At 39.1% G+C, this 21,719-nt stretch overlaps 1 protein-coding gene across 1 annotated transcript in view; it reads right to left on the bottom strand.

The window, feature by feature from the left end:
• Nucleotides 1-497: 497 nt before the first annotated feature.
• Nucleotides 498-21,719, bottom strand: part of LOC133571055 (inositol hexakisphosphate kinase 2-like) — a 24,288-nt gene continuing 3,066 nt past the window's right edge. Inside the window, exons 2-5 of the mRNA XM_061924058.1 lie at nt 15,774-16,002; nt 10,111-10,295; nt 6,265-6,440; nt 498-1,434 (exon numbers count right to left, since the gene is read on the bottom strand). Coding sequence (XP_061780042.1) covers nt 778-1,434; nt 6,265-6,440; nt 10,111-10,295; nt 15,774-16,002 — 1,247 coding nt within the window. The 3' untranslated portion in view covers nt 498-777. The remainder of the gene's footprint in view (nt 1,435-6,264; nt 6,441-10,110; nt 10,296-15,773; nt 16,003-21,719) is intronic.

The raw sequence follows: 21,719 nt of genomic DNA, 5'->3' as shown, positions 1-21,719 counted from the left end.
TACAAGAGAGAGAGTGTGTGTGTGTGTGTGTGTTCTTGTATTTGTACCCTTCTTGAGACTTTAACAAGGAAAAGTACCTTCCATATGAGGACCGATGAACAAGTTAGGACATAAATCCATCCATCCATTTTCTACCGCTTGTCCCTTTTATGGTCCAAATACAGAAAACCATCTCATCTAATAGAGAATGTCTCATTTGCACCCCTGGTGGTGAAATCTATCAAAATAAGGGTGGTCCCAAAAAGGAGGGATTTTTCAAATGGACTGTGTGTCGCTTTTAAAAGTGCTCCCCCTCTGGTCAACATATGGAATAACAAGTGTGAGTAAGAAATTGAAATGCGGCCCCCTTTGGCCAAAATTAATTAAAAAAAAATAAATAAATAAAAAAAAGAAATATATATATATATATATATATATATATATATATATATATATATATATAAATGCGGCCTTTTTTGGCAAAAATTAATAAAAAAAAAATATATATATATAAATATATATATATGTATATCGAGACATACTGTAATAACTTGAAGTGAATAATGAAGATTAAAAACCAATTACAAACTAAATATTCAGCTAATATAAGATTACCTTTTTCATATTTGCATAGTTTGTATGTATTATGAAAGTTATAAACACAAATCTTTATATATCTAGAAAGGGTGGTCCTAAAGAGGTAGGCATTTTTTGGCGGTCTCAAGAAGGTAAGAAATACAAGAATGTGTGTGTGTGTGTGTGTGTGTGTGTGTGTGTGCGTGTGACGGACAACTCTGTCTAGCCTGAGCGGTGGTCCTCCAGCTCGGAGATGATGGCGATCAGGTTCTGGAGGCCAAAGATGTAGCCGCTGTCCTGGCCCTCGTGGACCACGCTGTCCTCGCAGTAATGTCTGCAGGTGGTGTGAGCAAAGTCTATCATCCTTACGTCCACCACTGGGCTGCGAGGGCTTGAATGGGACATGCAGCTGCCGCCATTGCTGCTACTACTACTGCTGCTACTACTACTGCTGCTAGAGCAACTGCTGCTAGAGCAACTGCTGCTGTCATCCCCTGATGAGGAGGGACGGCGGGGGAAATCAAGAGCACCCGCTACTTCCTCCTCCTCCAGTTCTGGATCAGCGTCCTCCTCCTCCTCCTCATCTTCCTCGTCTTCCTCCGAGAGGCCGCTCTCAGTGCGCCGGCGTGTGTGTTTGCGGTGTGGCGCCCCGTCGTAGATGATGAGCAGGGAGCTGGAGTAGAAGCGGTAGGACTCGCAGGCCTCCAGCGCGGCTTGCATGTCTCTGAGGCGACGCAGCACCGGGGAGAGGAGCTCGTGTCGCAGGCGGCGTCCGCTGTGGAAGAACTGCAGCAACGCCTCCTTGAAGTCCTCCGAGGTGAGCTTGCGGCCGTGGTACTTGTTCATGAACATCAGGTGGCCCGTGTCCGACTGATACACCTGGTGGCACACAGACGACATCATGGAGGATTTAGAAGTGAGATGTCGATGCATGGAAATTGGACGGCGTATTGAATAATACAACGCCAAAACGACAACATATTAACGTACAGAAGCCGTAAAAAGTAGTGCTGTCAATGTTAACTCTATGTACAGTCGTGGTCAAAAGTTTACATACACTTGTGAAGAACTAGAGATGTCCGATAAATGCTTTAAAATGTAACATCGGAAATTTTCGGTATCGGTGTCAAAAAATAAAATGTATGACTTTTTAAAACGCAGCTGTGTACACGGACGTAGGGAGAAGTACAGAGCGCCAATAAACCTTAAAGGCACTGCCTTTGCGTGCCGGCCCAATCACATAATATCTACGGCTTTTCACACACACAAGTGAATGCAAGGCATTATTGGTCAACAGCCATACAGGTCACACTGAGGGTGGCCGTATAAACAACTTTAACACTGTTACAAATATGCGCCACACTGTGGACCCACACCAAACACATTTCGGGAGAACATCCGCACCGTAACACAACATAAACACAACAGAACAAATACCCAGAACCCCTTGCAGCACTAACTCTTCCGGGACGCTACAATCCCCCCCCCACCTCATGACGCAATATGTTACTGCATACGACAGCAGCTAAATGAGGAGCCTTTTTAACCTGTTTGCTCCTCTTCTGTTGCCCAGTTGGCGAGCTTTTGTAAAGTATCGACAATACGTTTTGGTGCCGCTAGACCAGGGTTTTTCAACCTTTTTTGAGCCGAGGCACATTTTTTGCGTTGAAAATTGCCGGCAGAAATCATTAAAAAACAAAACTCAGTTGACAGTAAAAAGTCGTCGTTGCAATTGTTGGATATGACTTTAAACCAGGGGTGCTCACACTTTTTCTGCAGGCGAGCTACTTTTCAATTGATCAAGTCGTGGGGATCTACCTCATTCATATATATAATTTATATTTACTTATTTATGAAATATATGTTTTTTGTTTACAAGTTAAAGGTGTTTAATGATAATACAAGCATGTTTAATACATATAGTTAATATTGTTAATAAGTTAAAGGTGTTTAAAGATAATGCAAGCATTTTAACACATATAGTTAATATTGTTAACAAGTTAAAGATGTTTAATGATAATGCAACCATGTTTAATACATATAGTTAATATTGTTAATAAATTAAAGGTGTTTAATGATAATACAAGAATGTTTAACACATAGTTAATATTGTTAACAAGTTAAAGGTGTTTAAAGATAATACAAGCATGTTTAACACTTATAGTTAATATTGGTAATAAGTTAAAGGTGTTTAAAGATAATACAAGCATGTTTAACACATATAGTTAATATTGTTAACAACTTAAAGGTGGTTAAAGATAATACAAGCATGTTTAACACATATAGTTAATATTGTTAATAAGTTAAAAGTGTTTAAAGATAATACAAGCATGTTTAACACATATAGTTAATATTGTTAATAAGTTAAAGGTGTTTAATGATAATACAAGCATGTTTAACACATATAGATTCCTTTCTTTCATGAAGACAAGAATATAAGTTGGTGTATTACCTGATTGTGATGACTTGCATTGATAGGATTCAGACAGTGGTGATGATAACGTCCGCATTTTCGAATGGAGGAGAAAAAAAGTCCTCCTTTCTGTCCAATACCACATGAAAGTGGTTGGTTTTTGGCATCTTATTTGTCCAGCTTCCGTACTCCTTTGTATACACTTTACAAGAAATACATTGTCGGCAAACTCCGTAGCTTGCTAGCTTGTGCACGCCAGCTTTCTGAGACTCTTGTTTTGCTAGCGCAACTGTGCAGGCGGTCTTTGGAGTTTTGACGACAGGTACGGCGCCAGAGTCTGTTGAAATAAAGTGTTTCTCGCCTTCCGGTCGGTAATTTTAATGAGCTGGCAGCAGCCAGCGTCATCTCAGAAGACCCTCAGGTGCCGTGAATGTCAATCAAGTGACGAAAGTGACGTCATAGTGAAGATTTATGATCGCTCATTTTTAGGACTATTTTTTTAATGCCTGGCTGGTGATCGACTGACACACCCTCCGCGATCGACCGGTAGATCGCGATCGACGTAATGAGCACCCCTGATCTACGGCTTTTCACACACACAAGTGAATGCAAGGCATTATAGGTCAACAGCCATACAGGTCACACTGAGGGTGGTCGTATAAACAACTTTAACACTGTTACAAATATGCGCCAAACTGTGGACCCACACCAAACAAGGATGACAAACACATTTCGGGAGAACACCCGCACCGTAACACAACATAAACACAACAGAACAAATACCCAGAATCCCTTGCAGCACTAACTCTTCCGGGACGCTACAATATACACTCCCGCTACCCCCCCCCCCCCCCCACCTCATGACGCAATATGTTACTGCATACGACAGCAGCTAAATGAGGAGCCTTTGTAACCTGTTTGCTCCTCTTCTGTTGCCCAGTTGGCGAGCTTTTGTAAAGTATCGACATACGCTTTGGTGCCGCTAGACCAGTGTTTTTCAACCTTTTTTGAGCCGAGGCACATTTTTTGCGTTGAAAATTGCCAGCAGAAATCATTAAAAAACACTAACAGTTGACAGTAAAAAGTCGTCGTTGCAATTGTTGGATATGACTTTAAAGCATAACCAAGCATGCATCACTATAACTCTTGTCTTGTGTACTGTCACCACCTGTCACATCACACCCTGACTAATTTAGAGTTTTTTGCTGTTTTCCTGTCTGTAGTGTTTTAGTTCTTGTCTTGCGCTCCTCTTTTGGTGGCTTTTTCTCTTTTTTGGGGGGGTATTTTCCTGTAGCAGTTTCATGTCTTCCTTTAAGCGATATTTCCCGCATCTACTTTTTTTAGCAATCAAGAATATTTCAGTTGTTTGTATCCGTCTTTGTGGGGACATTGTTGTCATGTTCGGATGTACATTGTGGACCCTGTCTTTTCTCCACAGTAAGTCTTTGCTGTTGTCCAGCATTTTGTTTTCATTTACTTTGTAGCCGGTTCAGTTTTAGTTTCGATCTGTATAGCCTTCCCTAAGCTTCAATGCCTTTTCTTAGGGGCACTCACCTTTTGTTTATTTTTGGTTTAAGCATTAGACACCTTTTTACCTGCACGCTGCCTTTCGCTGTTTCCGACATCTACAAAGTAATTAGCTACCGGCTTCCACCTACTGATATGGAAGAGTATTACATGGTTACTCTGCCGAGCTCTAGACAGCACCGACACTCAACAACTATGGAACGCTCTCCCTGACAACCTGAGTGCACCACAGACTGTGGATGCTTTTAAAAAAGGCTTAAAAACCCTTCATTTTAAAAAAGCCTTTTTTTTTTTAGATATATGCATACTAGTTTTAGCTATTTGGCTGTTCCAGTTTTTATTTTTATTTATTTTTTATTATCTTTTTTTAAATTCATTGTATTATTTTGTTAATACACTGTAGCACTTTGAGGTTGTTTACTCAATGTAAAGTGCTTTTTACAAATAAAATCTATTATTATTATTTCTGGATTATAATTACTGGTTGGCAAAAAATATTTTTAACCCATACTTGCCAACTTTGAGACCTCCGATTTCGGGAGGTGGGGGCGTGGTCGGGGGTGGGGCAGGGCGTGGTTGGGGGCGTGGTTAAGAGGGGAGGAGTACCGGTATATTGACAGCTAGAATTCACCAAGTCAAGTATTTCATACATATATATATATACATATATATATATATATATATATATATATATATATATATATATATATATATATATATATATATATATATATATATATATATATATATATATATATATATATATATATATATATACACACACATATATATATATATATATATACACATATACATATATATATACACATATATAAATATATATATATACACATATACATATATACATACACACACATATATATATATATATACACATATACATATATATACACACACACATATATATATATATATACACATATACATATATATACACACACACACATATATATATATATATATATATATATATATATATATATATATATATATATATATATATATATATATATATATACCCTGAAAATATGCAAACAAAACTGTGTTTAGATAATTGATACTTCAAACTTGCATACATAAATCTTAAGGAATATAACATAACTTGGCTTCTGAGAGCTTCAAAATGTAATGAATAAAATGCTAAAGTTGTTGATAAACAAGCAATTATTTTAATAATTAAATATGGTCATTTTAAATGAATTATTATGATAATTTAAAATTAATTATTTCAAATATGTTTATTTTAATGTATAATTCTAATGCCTGGATGTAATAAGGAGTCAGAAAAAATACAAATAAAAATACAATAAATTTTGATGTTTTTAGCAAAATATAGTAAAAATGTATTTAGTTTTTCTTTTTTTTTAAATTAATAAATATATTTATTTTTAGGTAAGATAAACATTATAATACAATTTATCTCTAGTCTGGATGATTTAGTTCTTGTCAACCTGTTGTCCTCCCGTCGTGAAAAAAGGCTGTCCTCACTCAGGTCCGCATGGAGCTGGAGGGGGTGTGGCCTCCAGCTCCGGCTGAAAATCGGGAGATTTTCGGGACAATATTTGTCCCGGGAGGTTTTCGGGAGAGGCGCTGAATTTCGGGAGTCTCCCGGAAAATTCGGGAGGGTTGGCAAGTATGTTTTAACCCAAATAGGTGAAATTAGATCATCTCTTACGGCACACCAGACTGTATCGCACGCCACACTTGTTGAAAAACACCGCGCTAGACAACCCTAGTCCACATCATACCTGCATGCCGCAGAGTCGGACGCCTATCGATGCCGACGTGCTCTGCTGGCACTTGCGGATCTGCACAGCCTTCTTCTCCTCGGAGGCGTCGTCTCCGTGCTGCCGAGTGCCCATCTTCAGGTCCAGCACACACGGCACGGTGTGCCGCCACGTCAGGTTCTCCAGCAGGATGAATTCTGGGAAATTGAATCAAGGAGGACAGCGGAGGAATTGTGGTCTCAGCGGGGTTTTTTTGTCGGCACACGACATCCCCAAGACATGTTCGATTGTCGCATTGTGCGTTTGCCACGCTCACACCAAGTCACTCATCTGAGTCTTTTAGTAAAGCGACATTGATAGTTGGTTATTGTGTTATAGTCAGCCACTGATAGCCCGACGATTGTGTGCGCTATAAAAAAAACGCTTTGCGCCACAATTTCGGGATATTTGAACGATAAAAATTATATTCTGTGTTATATGTGTTTTATGTTGCACGATTGCACCAAGAAAAATTCCTGGTTTGTGAACCCGTTCTCAAACAATGGCAATAAAAATTATTCTGATTCTGATATAAAATTTGGTCGACGTTTAATACTATCGCCGTATCGTGATAAAGCACGTTCAGCCTCCAATGCTCAAAATAGCTTTAAAAGTCTGGCTGTTACACTTTTGGAGCATGCCAACTTTTTTTTTTTTTTACACAGATGTGACTTATGTTGACGTTTTCTCATGCACACAATAAAGCAACATGCAGTAAAACCGGAATGGGTGCATATTTAATCATGTTTCTGGTCTCATAAAACATCACAATTAATAAACCAGTTTAGAAGAATTGTGGACATAAACATTATGAAGTCTTTTTTTAATGAGAAATATTGTTAAATGATTTATTTCTGCATGCAAAATGCTATAATAAGTTAAAGTCAAAATAACGTCCCTCCAGTGCAGCTTGTAACCCTTGGTGGAAAAATAAACTGTGTTTCTTCCAAGTATCTTTATCACTGTAGGACAAGGAATAGCTAAACATGCTACACGACACGCCATAGGAGGATACAAAAAAAAGCATAGATAACTGCTAAGCTAGAGCGCTTAAATGTAAACAGAGGTGGGTGGCTCGATACTAATATTGACAGTAACGATATCAGTATATGGTCGATACTACAGTGATTAGATATATATTTTTTTAGTATCACAAAATATTTTTTTAGTTTTTGTTATAGTTTACAAATGAAAGAAATAAGTTGCTATGTTATTTTGCACTATTAACTTCATAATGACTTTTGTATGTAATAAAAGGAAAAATAAAATAATTCAAATATGAATTGATAAGGTCGGATTACAGTTGTGATCAAACATTTTTATCGTTTAATAAATCTTAAAAGTTTAAGCGTGAATATAGCCCAGGGTTTCTTAACCTTTTTGACTTTAGGGCCCAAGTTTTCAAACTACAGAAGGGCCCCACTCAAATATCAACACTGAATTAGTAATCTTACTCTTGATTTTAATTGTATTCAATAATTATATCTAACCTAATTACAGTGTAACAGGATACACCTTGTCTAATGATATAAAGGCATGTGTTAATCATAAATATAATTTTTAAGCCTTAGGTCAGGCTGATTACAAAATAAATACTAATCAAATATACTGCAAAAAATGTTTTACATACAATTATGCAGTTCCAAAATAAATGAATTCGAACTAATTAAAAATAATAATGATGTATATGTTTATTAAATAAACTGTCAATAAAATCCAAGTGCAAAAAAAAAATACAGCTTCACCACTTTAGTCATAATTTTTGCGCTTAAGAACCTACTCTATGCCTTCTTCTGTTTGTTTGATATTGTCATGACTGCCACAAGTGGTGGAAAAGTGTATTACAACTGAGTACGGCCCACGGCTTAGAAGCAGATATTTTTTGGCAGCCCCTTAGGTGGCTCAACATTGGCCCTATGAGTAAAAAACTGGTATAGCCAATTCTGCCTCAGTAACTACTTGGTATTGGATCGATACACAAATCTGGAGTATTGCCCAAAATGTATGTAAAGTATCCAAACAAGTGTTTATTACATTTTAACAGAAATGTAAATAGAATCATGTCACACCCAACTTGTAACAGTAAATTAACAAATAGATTATCAATAGTTTTGAGAAAATAATACAAAATTAAAGCTGCAAGAAGCGTTGGTCGGGCCCGCGTATTTGGCAGGTGCTAGTCCTAAGTGTCCCAATACTTTTGTCAAGTTTTAGTCCCAAGTGTCCAAATACTTTTGTCCAGTGTAAGTGTCCCAATACTTGTGTCCAGTGGTAGTCCTAAGTGTCCCAATACTTTAGTCTACTTTTAGTGCGAAGTGTCCCAATACTTTTGTCCAGTTTTAGTCCTAAGTGTCCCAATACTTTTGTCCAGTGGTAATCCGAAGTGTCCCAATATTTATGTCAAGTTGTAGTCAAGTGTCCCAATACTTTTGTCAAGTTTTAGTCCCAAATGGCCCAAAACTTTTGTCAAGTTGTAGTCCTATGTGTCCCAATACTTTTGTCCAGTTTTAGTCCCAAGTGGCCCAATACTTATGTTAAGTTGTAGTCCTAAGTGTCCCAATACTTTTGTCCAGTTTTCGTCCTAAGTGTCCCAAAACGTTTGTCTACTTTTAGTCAGAATTGTCCCAATACTTTTGTCTAGTGTACCTACCTTGTCTGCATTGTGTGGGCACGCTGGTGCTTCCTGCTTTTAAGCAGCCATCTTAAAAAAACAGCAGCGCAGCAGCATCAATGCAGCGGGTCTTTGAAGGGTCATAAAATCAAAACCGGAGCAGGTATTAAAACGCTGCTCTATACTTTTATACACAAGGGTTCAATCTCTCTCCTGTGTTAGCCGAAACAACAAACGCGCTCAGAGGAGATAGATTTTGAAGGAAGGTGACCGGTTTGTACAAAAAAATTGTTTTGAAGGGGGAATAGCAAACTTCCTGTTGATATTCGCTGGGGGTTGTCAATTTATAAAATGTAGGTCTAAGTTAGACCTACATAGAGGTTTTTGTTTCATGTCTCTCCGACCTTCCCAGTGGGAGTTACAGGCAGTTTTGTCATTTTTTTCTTCCGAGGAGCAGTTTTTTCTCCGTTTTATTCAAAAATTTCTCTAGAGCGCAATTTTTAAATTTGGGGTTAGGTTTTTTTTATTAGATCACAATTTTTGCCAGTCCTGATGTGTGTGTTCAGTTCGGTGAGTTTTGAAGCATGTTAAGGGGGTCAAATTACAGCTCATAGAGGCAAAAGTGACAGTTTTTAGTACATACAGGGGGAATTGCCAACTTCCTGTTGATTTTTGCCCGAGGAAATTAATTAATGAAAAGTAGGGCTAAGTGAGCCCTACATAGAGGTTTTTGTTTCATGTCTCTACAACATTCGTACTGGGAGTTATAAGCAGTTTTCTTTCTAGGGGGTGCTAGAGCGCAATTTTGAGTTTTGGGGTTCGTTTTTTTTATTAAAAGACAATTTTTGCAGGTCCTGATGTGTGGGTCAAATATGGTGAGTTTTGAAGCATGTTAAGTGGGTCAAATTAGTGCTCAAAGAGGTGGCGGAATAATAATAAAACCTTAGAAAAACAATAGGTCCTTATGTCCCATTGCAAAAGGACTCCCGTTGGGATTCCTTTTACAATGGGCCATGCGGGCCCTAATAACGCAATATGTCACTGCATTCGTCAGCGGCTAAATCAGGAGCTTTTGTAACATGTTTTGAAATTCTTCCATATCATTTACATGACAAATAATATTTTGTGATATATGTTGTTATCGGAAGAGGCTCCAATGTATATTGCGATATAGATTTCAGGCCGTATCGCCCATCCCTACTTTGCCAAAAGGATACTGTATTGATTCCGGTGCTTGGCGTTCTCCTTCATCCTCTGAAGGTGCTGCTGGTGACACTTGAGGCTCCACGGGTTGTGTTTGAGCTGCGGGACAGCATTGCTGTGGCTGTGCTCCAGGCGGTAGTACAGCACCTCGGCCTGCTGCAGCCACTCCAGCTCCACGTCCTCCAGCAGCTTGTGAGCGCTGTTGGGAGGAGAGGACGCCACATTTTAAAACAGGGTCTCGTGACGAGTTGATAAGTTATCCCCTCCGTAAGACTAAAACGTTTCGTTTATACCCTTTGAGGACCAGCGTCTTCTGCAGTGGACATTTTTGGTCTCTTTTAGAGATTTATGGCACTACAAAATTATTATTAAAACTACAATAAAAATTAAAGCTGCAAGCAGCATTGGTCGGGCCCGCGTATTTGGCAGGTGCTAGTCCTAAGTGTCCCAATACTTTTGTCTACTTTTAGTCTGAAGTGTCCCAAGACTTTTGTCCAGTGTACCTACCTTGTCTGCATTGTCTGGGCACGTTGGTGCTTCCTGCTTTTAAGCAGCCATCTTAAAAAAACAGCAGCGCAGCAGCATCAGCGCAGCAGTTCTTTGAAGGCTCATAAAATCAAAACCGGAGCAGTTAGAAAAATTATTTCGATAACTTTTATTTGGAAGGGTTCAATCTCTCTCCTGTGTTAGTTTGAAGCTGAAACGACAAACGCGCTCAGAGGAGATAATGTTTGAAGAGAAGTGACCGGTTTATAAAAAAATTTTGTTTTGAAGGGGATATTGCAAACTTCCTGTTGATTTTTGCTGAGGGTTGTCAATCTATGAAATGTAGGTCTAAGTGAGACCTACATAGAGGTTTTTGTTTCATGTCTCTCCGACCTTCCCAGGGAGAGTTACAGGCAGTTTTGTCAGTTTTTTCATCCGAGGAGCAGTTTTTTGTGCGTTTCATAAAAAAATTGCGCTAGAGCACAATTTTAAGATTTGGGGTTAGATTTTTTATTAGATCGCAATGTTTGCCAGTCCTGATGTGTGCGTTCAGTTTGGTGAGTTTTGAAGCATGTTAAGGGGGTCAAATTGCAGCTCAAAGAGGCAAAAGTGACTGTTTTTAGTACTTTTTTGTCTTGAAGGGGGAATTGCCAACTTCCTGTTGATTTTTGCCCGAGAATATACTATTATGTAGGTCTAAGTCAGACCTACATAAAGGTTTTTGTTTCATGTCTCTCCGACCTTCCTAGTGGGGGTTACAGGCAGTCTAGTTTTTTTTTTCTCCTAGGGGGCGCTAGAGCGCAATTTTGAGTTTTGGGGTTTGGTTTTTTGATAAAAAGTTTTGCCGTATATTACTGATGTGTGTGTAAATTTGGTGAGTTTTGAAGTATGCTAAGAGGGTCCAATTACAGCGCAAAGTTGCGGAATAATAATAATAATAATAAAACCTTACAAATTCAATAGGTCCTTATGTCCCATTGCAAAAGGACTCCCGAAGGGGCCTAATTAGGAAGTGTAAAATTGGGCATCACGGTGGGTGGGTTCAACAAGTTATCAACGTTGTTTTAAAGTCTTGTGCCTGCTTAATAATGCATTTTTAATGCTTTCATTATTTTACTAATTACCTTTTTTTTATGGTTTGAAACACTTTTTTGTGTACTTTGTATGACTTTGTCCTGTTTTATTACAGTAGCTTGATGGTTAGAGTGTCCGCCGTGATATTGGTAGGTTGTGAGTTCAAACCCCGGCCGAGTCATACCAAAGACTATAAAAATGGGACCAATTAACTCCCTGCTTGGCACTCAGCATCAAGGGTTGGAATTGGGGGTTAAATCACCAAAAATGATTCCCGGGCGCGGCACTGCTGCTGCCCACTGCTGCTGCCCACTGCTCCCCTCACTTTTCAGGGGGTGGGTCAAATGCAGAGGACACATTTCACCACACCTAGTGTGTGTGTGTGACAATCATTGGTACTTTAACTTTAACTCATGCCACTACCTCAATATTGTATTCTCTATGCTATGAAACATGCTACAGTTTGAAATACCATGCCTGAATTTTACTCAGTATCGGATCGAAAAGAAAATCAGTGCAAAATCACTAAGATCTGGGGCCTTGGGTACTAAACGTATTTTTCGGATTATAAATCGCTCCGGAGTATAAGTCGCTCCGGCCGAAAATGCATAATAAAGAAAGAAAAAAACATAACAAAAAACGTTCTGACTCTGACTCATTCTCCAGTCCAGTCGGATGTTAGAGGTGGCAATCTTTGGGCACCTCACGATTCGATTCTTGGGGTGACAATACGATTCAGAACCGATTCTCGCTTTAACACGATTATTGATTCAAACCGATTCTCGCCAAGTATTATTTGCTGTACTGATATTAATAAAATCGTTTCAAAACAGGCAGGTTATAAAACCTGCTTTTGTTTGCTGACGTATGACATGAATTGATTAACGTGGACCCCAACTTAAACAAGTTGAAAAACGTATTGGGGCGTTACCATTTAGTGGTCAATTGTACGGAATACATACCTGCCAACTTTTGAAATCAGAAAAACCTAGTAGCCATTGTCCAGGGGCCGCAGGCCCCGGTAGGTCCAGGACAAAGTCCTGGTGGGGGGTTCAGGCTTCGCCCCCCGACGCAAAATGATTGATTGCATTCAGACAGGTTAAAATGTTGCTAAAACCATCACTTTTCTATCAGTCACAGTGACTTTTCAAAACAAAAATATTACAGCAAAAATCATATGGGTTGATTGACATGTTTATTCTGTAAGCTAACTTCAATAGTTTGAAATTATTTTGACAGTTAATGCCAGTTATCCTGTCAACCTTTCACAAGACTTCAATTTGTTAATTGAAAGTATAAACAGTATAAACACTTTTTACAGTAAACAAATGGTAAAACAGTACTAAACAATTCCATTTAAAAAAAAATTGGTGTCATTATTAACTTTCTGTCCAAGCTTGTATAATCTACTGCCTTGTTCAATTGTAAAAAATATTCTGTGCCTAAAATTCACATTTCTATCACAATTATCATACTGTAAACATGGTAAGATAACTTCATTAAAATTAATAGTCCTGTCAATAGCATGGAATTACAATTCAAATGTAGTTTTTTTTGTAAGCCTTTCAAAAGAATTCAAAATATGAAAAATTAATGAAAATTAATTTAAGCCATCAGACACTTGAAAAGTGGCACATCACATCTCTAATGTAATCATTTTAACTTTTCAACAGAAATAGCACTGCAAAAATATTAAGGACATACTTCTGTATTTTGGTAGTTATGCTGTCAACATTTAACAAGATTTCTTCAACTTGAACTTGAAAGCATAAATAGTATAAACACTTTTAACAGTATAACAGTACTAAACAATTCCGATAGATAACATTGGTGTCATTACCTTTTTGTGGCTAAAATCCGAAAAACGTTGAAAATGTTCCACTTGTATCGCTAGCAACGGCATTAGACTTGTGTTTTTATGTCCCAACGTGGTCTTTTACAACGCTAATTCCTCCGTGTCCGATCGAAAAATATTGTCTGCACAAGGTGCAATTCGCGTAGTTTTCACCCTTTTTGGAACGGATAATTATTCCCGGATAGGCTTTTGAATATTCTTCACGGAATGACTGCAGTTTTCTTTTCGGTTTAAGACTCGTTTGCGATTTTTCTCCGGTTGATTCCATGATCGTTCGCTCGTTTGGAAACAATGGGCAACAGGTGCCTCGTGCTTGGCAGCGGTGCTATAAATAGCCTCGCGCATGGCATTCGGAATGGCTCGATAGGAAGTTACGGGAAGCAGTGTCGATTGTGATTGTTGTTACGCGATTTCGTGAATAAAACTTTAAAAAAAAAAAAAAAATTTAATTAATGAAAAACCGTATTTTTTATCACTGCAACTGTAACCCGGAATAGGTTGATGAAAACCGTACTAATTACGGGAAAACCGGAGTAGTTGGCAGGTATGGGAATATGTACTGTACTGTGCAATCTTAGCCGCACCTAAAAACCACAAATTTACTCAAAAGCTGACAGTGCGCCTTATAACCCGGTGCGCTTTATATATGGATAAATATTAAGATTCATTTTCATAAAGTTTAGGTCTCGCAACTTCGGTAAACAGCCGCCATCTTTTTTCCCGGTAGAACAGGAAGCGCTTCTTCTTCTACGCAAGCAACCGCCAAGGTAAGCACCCGCCCCCATAGAACAGGAAGCGCTTCTTCTTCTACTGTAAGCAACCACCCGCCCCCGGAAGAAGAAGAAGCGCGCGGATTTTCGTTTCATTACCTTTGTGTGTTTACATCTGTAAAGACCAGACCACAAAATGGCTCCTACTAAGCGACACGCGTATAACGCAGAATTTAAACTTAAGGCAATAAGTCATGCCGAAGAACACGGAAATAGAGCAGCAGCAAGAGAATATAACATAAATGAATCAATGGTGCGTAGGTGGAGGAAGCAAGAAGATGACCTGCGCCAGGTAAAGAAGACAAAACAGAGTTTCCGAGGGAACAAAGCAAGATGGCAACTGTTGGAGGACAAACTCGAACAGTGGGTTGTTGAGCAGAGAGCAGCAAGCAGAAGTGTCAGCACCATCACTATTCGAATGAAGGCAACAACGCTAGCAAGCGAACTTCACCTGGATGATTTTAAAGGTGGTGCTTCTTGGTGTTTCCGGTTCATGAAAAGACGCTTATAGACTACGGTGTCGTCACGGACTACAAAGGCGGACTCGCACAATTTTTCAGGATTTATAGAGATCCCAAATACAGATCAGCAGGTACCAGAAGGTAAGAAAAGTTGTGTTTGCATAATATTGCGAAACAAAGTGCCAGATAATATGTCTTACCTTATACACACACTTTTCAATTCGGACACCGAAGACGAAGAATTCGAAGGATTTACGAATGAAGAATAACTTCAGAAAGTGAGCGCTATGTTTATTTTGTGTGTTGTGACATTAACGTTCGAGCAACATTATGTTGCTATTGCTCTGCACTATTTTGAATTTTACTATGTTTGTGATTGCACATTTGCGTACATTTTGGGACAGAGTTGTTAGAACGCTGGTTTTTAATATATTATTAAAGTTTGACTGACCTATCTGACTGTTTCTTTGACATTCCCTTTAGCGCAGCGTAGGCGCGGCTTATAGTCCGGGGCGGCTTATAGGTGGACAAAGTTTTGAAATATGCCATTCATTGAAGGTGCGGCTAATAACCCAGGGCGGCTTATAGTGCGGAAAATACGGTACTAATAAAAGTTTCAATTAAATCAATCAATCAATCAAAACGTGCAGCCAAAATCATTGAAATGGCCTAAAAATGACTTTTTTTTAAAAATGTTTTTAAAAAAAAAACAACAGATTTTTAAAAATTAGGAATTTATTTATGTTTTTTCAGCTGTGTTGTTTTACCGAAGTGTTCCGCCCGGTACTCAAACCGAGCTAAAAGCCCATCGCAATTTGGATGTGAATCAATTTTTTTTGATCACCCTAAGCGCACATGCCTGGGCAATTTGTATACAAAATGACTCACTTCACTTAAAAGAGCCATTCAAAAGATTTGACTAAACACAAATGTCCACTGCAGAGGACGCTGGTTGTCAGGACATACATGCAAAAAACATTCAACAATGCATACATGATGAGGCTGTACTTGTAAGTCAATTTTCTTCTCACCTCTTATCTTTGCGGGAGTGGCGACCTCGTCCGTCTTTGCTGAGGTTATCGTTCTCCGCCAGGGGCGAGGATGCCGTCATTTTGCTCCACTTGAGCATCTTGCTCTTGGGCTCACTGTCGGCCGAGGGGTCCTTGTTCTCCAGGTCGGCCGCCGGGTCGCTGCGGAGCGGGTAGGCGATGAGGCAGAGGTCCCCTTCTTCATCCTCTTCGAAGCTCACGGACACGACACCTGGAACGACAGGTGACGCCGTGTCGTCACTGTTGCTTCGCATTGTTTTATTTCTGACAAGACGCATTGTGAGGGTAGAACACCAGCAAATATATCAACAGGTAGCCAAGAGCAGTGATTCTCAGACCATGGCACGTCAAAGAATCACTTACTGTAAATACCAAACTCTAAGCCGCTACTTTTTTTCCCTACACTTTGAACCCTGCGGCTGATAAAACGGTGCGGCTAACTTATAGATTTTTCTTCGCTGAAGGCCATAATACACAAAGATTTCCCCCCAAAAAAAGTGGCGCCATCTATTGAAAGAATTTGCAGGTGCTGCAGCGTCCTTCTGGTTACTGCTCTCAAACGGAAGTGCCTTTTAATCTTATCGCCGTCCATAGCGTTTCTACTAAGGAGTCCTCATTCACAACTCCAAGCAGCGTTTGTAGGTTTTTACAATATAACTAAAACTGTTAATACTTACTAAAACGTCCCACGTGTAATGTCTGTGGGAGTGTTTTCATGCATATTTTTACGTGCCATCATGTCATGATGCTAGTCATTAGCATTAGCTACGATGCTAACACATTTACGAGTGTCTGTGTTAGTATTATTAACTTACAATAGCATTCTTTTTGTATTGTTTCAGTTTCACAAATTACTTGGTAAATTCACCAAGATTTACCATGAATTGATTAACGTGGACCCCGACTTAAACAAGTTGGAAAAACTTATTCGGGTGTTACCATTTAGTGGTCAATTGTACGGAATATGTACTGTACTGTGCAATCTACTAATAAAAGTCTCAATCAATCAATCAATGTCACCGCAGAGTTATTGAGTCTGTTTAGCTGATTGGAGAGCTAGCTTCCGCAGCTAGCGGGTCCATGACGATGACTTCTGTTTTGCTTGATCGGCCGTTTTACTGGCACCATTTGGAAACAATTAAATAAAGTAAATAGTGTTTAAGTAAATAAACATTTATAAAAAGCGTTCTGTGTAAATAACTCATTACACAACGTATATATCTGTGGCTTATAGTGCGGGTAATATATGGAAAATATTTGTTTTCTATAATCCGGAAAATACGGTAATAAAATATCCAAACACAGTGTTACTGTTCAAACTGTGTGTAAAAATATAAAATAAACCTCCGCCTTGTTTTTAATAAATAATGTCCGATAATGTCTTTTTTGCAGATATCTGATATTGTCCAACTCTTAATTACCGATTCCGATATCAACCGATACGATATATAGTTGTGGAATTAACACATTATTATGCCTAATTTTGTTGCAATGCCCTGCTGGATGCATTAAACAATGTAACAAGGTTTTCCAAAATAAATCAACTCAAGTTATGGAAGAAAATGCCAACATGGCACTGCCATATTTATTATGGAAGTCACAAAGTGCATTATTTTTTTTTAACATGCCTCAAAACAGCAGCTTGGAATTTAGGAGGTTGAGGTGGGCGGGGTTTTGGGGGTAGGGGGTAGCGGGGGTGTATATTGTAGCGTCCCGGAAGAGTTAGTGCTGCAAGGGTTTCTGGGTATTTGTTCTGTTGTGTTTACGTTGTGCTACGGTGCGGATGTTCTCCCGAAATGTGTTTGTCATTCTTGTTTGGTGTGGGTTCACAGTGTGGCGCATATCTTGTGTACATATAGTGTTACCATATCTGAGTTATTGTGCAGAAATATGGGGAAATAATTACAAAAGTACACTTCATTCATTAACGGTGTTACAAAAAAGATCAGTTAGAATAATACATAATGTTGGATATAGAGAACACACAAATCCTTTATTTATTGAATCAAAGATTCTGAAATTCTACGACATAGTGAATTTGCAAAATGCTAAAATTATACACAAAGCAAACTATAACCTGCTACCCAAGAATATACAACAATTCTTCTCAAAAAAAGAGGAGAAATATAATCTTAGGGAGAAATGTAATTTAAAACATTTGTATGCACGTACAACACTTAAGACCTTCAGTATATCAGTATGTGGAATTAAATGATGGAATGGATTAAGCAAAGCAATCAAACAATGTACTAATATGATTCACTTCAAGAAACTCTTCAAACTTAAAGTGTTTACAAAGTACAAAGAAGAAGAACCATGATAAACATTTTGAATTTATTTAACTCATCCATTCTTTCATTCTTTCACTCACAAAATAATCTTACTTATCTCAACATATGAAATGTAACTTACTTCACCAATTATTATTTATTTACTTATTTTATTGTGATTACTTATGGAGTATATTGTGAATAAATTGAGAACAGGAAGTGAACAAAAGTTTTAGCAACTGTTATGTAAAAGAAAAGGGGTAGGATTAAATAAGCTCTGCTTCTTCCTACTCCTTTTCGAACATGTTGAAAAGAGAAACTGGAGATTGTGATGTATCATGTTGTATACTTGCATGTTCGAAATAAACTCAAACTCAACTCAACTCATATTTGTAACAGTGTTAAAGTTGTTTATACGGCCACCCTCGGTGTGACCTGAATGGCTGTTGACCAAGTATGTTTGTATTCACTTGTGTGTGTGAAAAGCCGTAGATATTATGTGATTGGGCCAGCACGCAAAGGCAGTGCCTTTAAGGTTTATTGGCGCTCTGTACTTCTCCCTACGTCCGTGTACACAGCGGCATTTTAAAAAGTCATACATTTTACTATTTGAAACTGATACAGATAATTTCCGATATTAGATTTTAAAGCATTTATCGGCCGATAATATCGGCAGTCCGATGAATATATAGTTTAAAAAAACAGCATAGAAGAAGTTCAACATCTGCTTCTGTGAGACAACCCAGGAAGCCACAGAGAAAAGGCACTATTTGCTACCACACGTAAAGCACACTAGTTCATGTAAACACACAGATAGCAAACACACAGATGTCCATCTGCATTTCAAAACAATCGCCCCGTTCTCTGCTAGTGACGATGCACACGTTGACCCCGTGGCGAGGAAGGACGTGGGAATAAAGATAAAAGGTGGCTAAGATGCTGACTGAGGGCAGAATCAATGCCGGCAGACAACAACACAAAAGACGGGAATAAGATAAGACCCTTTTGTGGTCACATGATTGCTCCTTTCAATTGGACACAATCAGCAAACGCAGGGTTGCATTATATCTCGTCTATGACGGTGCACAATAGCCAGCTGTAGTCTAGTCTTGTTTTTTTTTTTTGGTCGAATGTTCTACCTAAAAGGGCCAACTTGCGAGCTGCAAACCGGCGGAGCGTGTTACGTGTGCCCCGAGGCTGACATGTTAAACCTGTCCCACCGTGTCCTCTAAATGTTCCCGCTCGGTGTCAATCAGGTGTGGTGTGCTTCGGCTCAGGTTGTCTGACGTCAATCATTCCAGGTGACCTCTAGGTGCCTGCTTGGATGTCTGCATGTGAACCAGCTCGTATCCCTTTTCATGTGCGGGCCAAGAAACAAACACCCGCCCGACTTACCTATGCAAATACAAGCCGGCCAAAAAAAAAAACGTTTCGCGACGATACGGATTAAAAGCCACACGATATCTGGCTTTTAACACTACGTGAGTTGTGTGGTCCTCTGTGTTTTTAAATGAATTGTTTTAATTGGTTTTACCCTTTAAAATCGTTTTTAATCATATTTTTTTAATATTGTTTTTATATTTTTATATATATATTTTTGTTGTTGTTTTTATTCAGGCATTGGTGGAGCCAAGGATAATATTTAGAGATGTCCGATAATATCGGACTGCCGATATTATCAGCCGATAAATGCTTTAAAATGTAATATCGGCAATTATCGGTATCGGTTTCAAAATGATCGGTATCGGTTTCAAAAAGTAAAATGTATGACCTTTTAAAACGCCGCTGTGTACACGGACGTAGGGAGAAGTACAGAGCGCCAATAAACCTTAAAGGCACTGCCTTTGCGTGCCGGCTTGGTCACATAATATGTACCGTATTTTCCGCACTATTAGCCGCACCTAAAAACCACAAATTTACTCAAAAGCTGACAGTGCGGCTTATAACCCGGTGCGCTTTATATATGGATTAATATTAAGATTCATTTTCATAAAGTTTCGGTCTCGCAACTACGGTAAACAGCCGCCATCTTTTTTCCCCGTAGAAGAGGAAGTGCTTCTTCTTCTACGCAAGCAACCGCCAAGGTAAGCACCCGCCCCCATAGAAGAGGAAGCGCTTCTTCTTCTACTGTAAGCAACCACCCGCCCGCGTAGAAGAAGAAAAAGCGCGCGGATATTACGTTTCATTTCCTTTGTGTGTTTACATCTGTAAAGACCACAAAATGGCTCCTACTAAGAGACAGGTTTCCGGTTCATGAAAAGACGCAATCTCTCCATCCGCACACGGACTACTATTTCACAGCAACTGCCTAAAGACTTTCAAGAAAAGCTGGCTACTTTCCGTGCATATTGTAAAAACAAGATAGCTGAAAAAAAGATCCGGCCAGAGAACATTATCAACATGGACGAGGTTCCACTGACTTTTGATATTCCTGTGAACCGCACTGTGGATACAACGGGAGCACGTACGGTGAATATTCGCACCACAGGGAATGAGAAGTCATCCTTCACTGTGGTTCTAGCTTGCCATGCTAATGGCCAGAAACTTCCACCCATGGTGATATTCAAAAGGAAGACCTTGCTAAAAGAGACCTTTCCAGCCGGCGTCATCATAAAAGCTAACTCGAAGGGATGGATGAAGAAAAGATGAGCGAGTGGTTAAGGTAAGTTTAAGTTTACGCGAAGAGGCCGGGTGGCTTTTTTCACGCAGCTCTGTCCATGTTGATATACGTATGTTTGTGATTGCACATTTGCGTACACTTTGGGAGTGAACAGAGTTGTTAGAACGCTGGTTTTAATATATTATTAAAGTTTGACTGACCTATCTGACTGTTTTTTTGACATTCCTTTAGCGCAGTTAGATGCGGCTTACAACACGGGGCGGCTTATAGGTGGACAAAGTTTTGAAATATGCCGTTCATTGAAGGCGCGGCTTATAACCCAGGGCGCCTTATGGTGCGGAAAATACGGTATATATTTTTTGTTGTTGTTTTTATTCAGGCATTGGTGGAGCCAAGGATAATATTTAGAGATGTCCAATATATCGGACTGCCGATATTATCGGCCGATAAATGCTTTAAAATGTAATATCGGCAATTATCGGTATCAAAATTATCGGTATCGGTTTCAAAAAGTAAAATGTATGACTTTTTAAAACGCCGCTGTGTACACGGACGTAGGGAGAAGTACAGAGCGCCAATAAACCTTAAAGGCACTGCCTTTGCGTGCCGGCTTGGTCACATAATATCTACAGCTTTTCACACACACACAAGTAAATGCAAGCATACTTGGTCAACAGCCATACAGGTCACACTGAGGGTGGCCGTATAAACAACTTTAACACTGTTACAAATATGCGTCACACTGTGAACCCACACCGAACATCCGCACCGTAACACAACATAATCACAACAGAGCCAATACCCAGAACCCCTTGCAGCACTAACTCTTCCGGGACGCTACAATATACACCCCCCCTCCCACCTCAACCTCCTCATGCTCTCTCAGGGAGAGCATGTCCCAAATTCCAAGCTGCTGTTTTGAGGCATGTTAAAAAAAATAATGCACTTCAATAATAAATATGGCAGTGTCATGTTGGCATTTTATTTTTGGAAAACCTTCTTACATTGTTTAATGCATCCAGCGGGGCATCACAACAA

This window comes from Nerophis lumbriciformis, linkage group LG28 (assembly GCF_033978685.3).
Source record: "Nerophis lumbriciformis linkage group LG28, RoL_Nlum_v2.1, whole genome shotgun sequence".
NCBI classification, from domain to species: Eukaryota; Metazoa; Chordata; class Actinopteri; order Syngnathiformes; family Syngnathidae; genus Nerophis; species Nerophis lumbriciformis.
The sequence above is the reverse complement of the archived record's forward strand: the minus strand, read 5'-3'. Positions and strand labels throughout refer to the sequence as shown.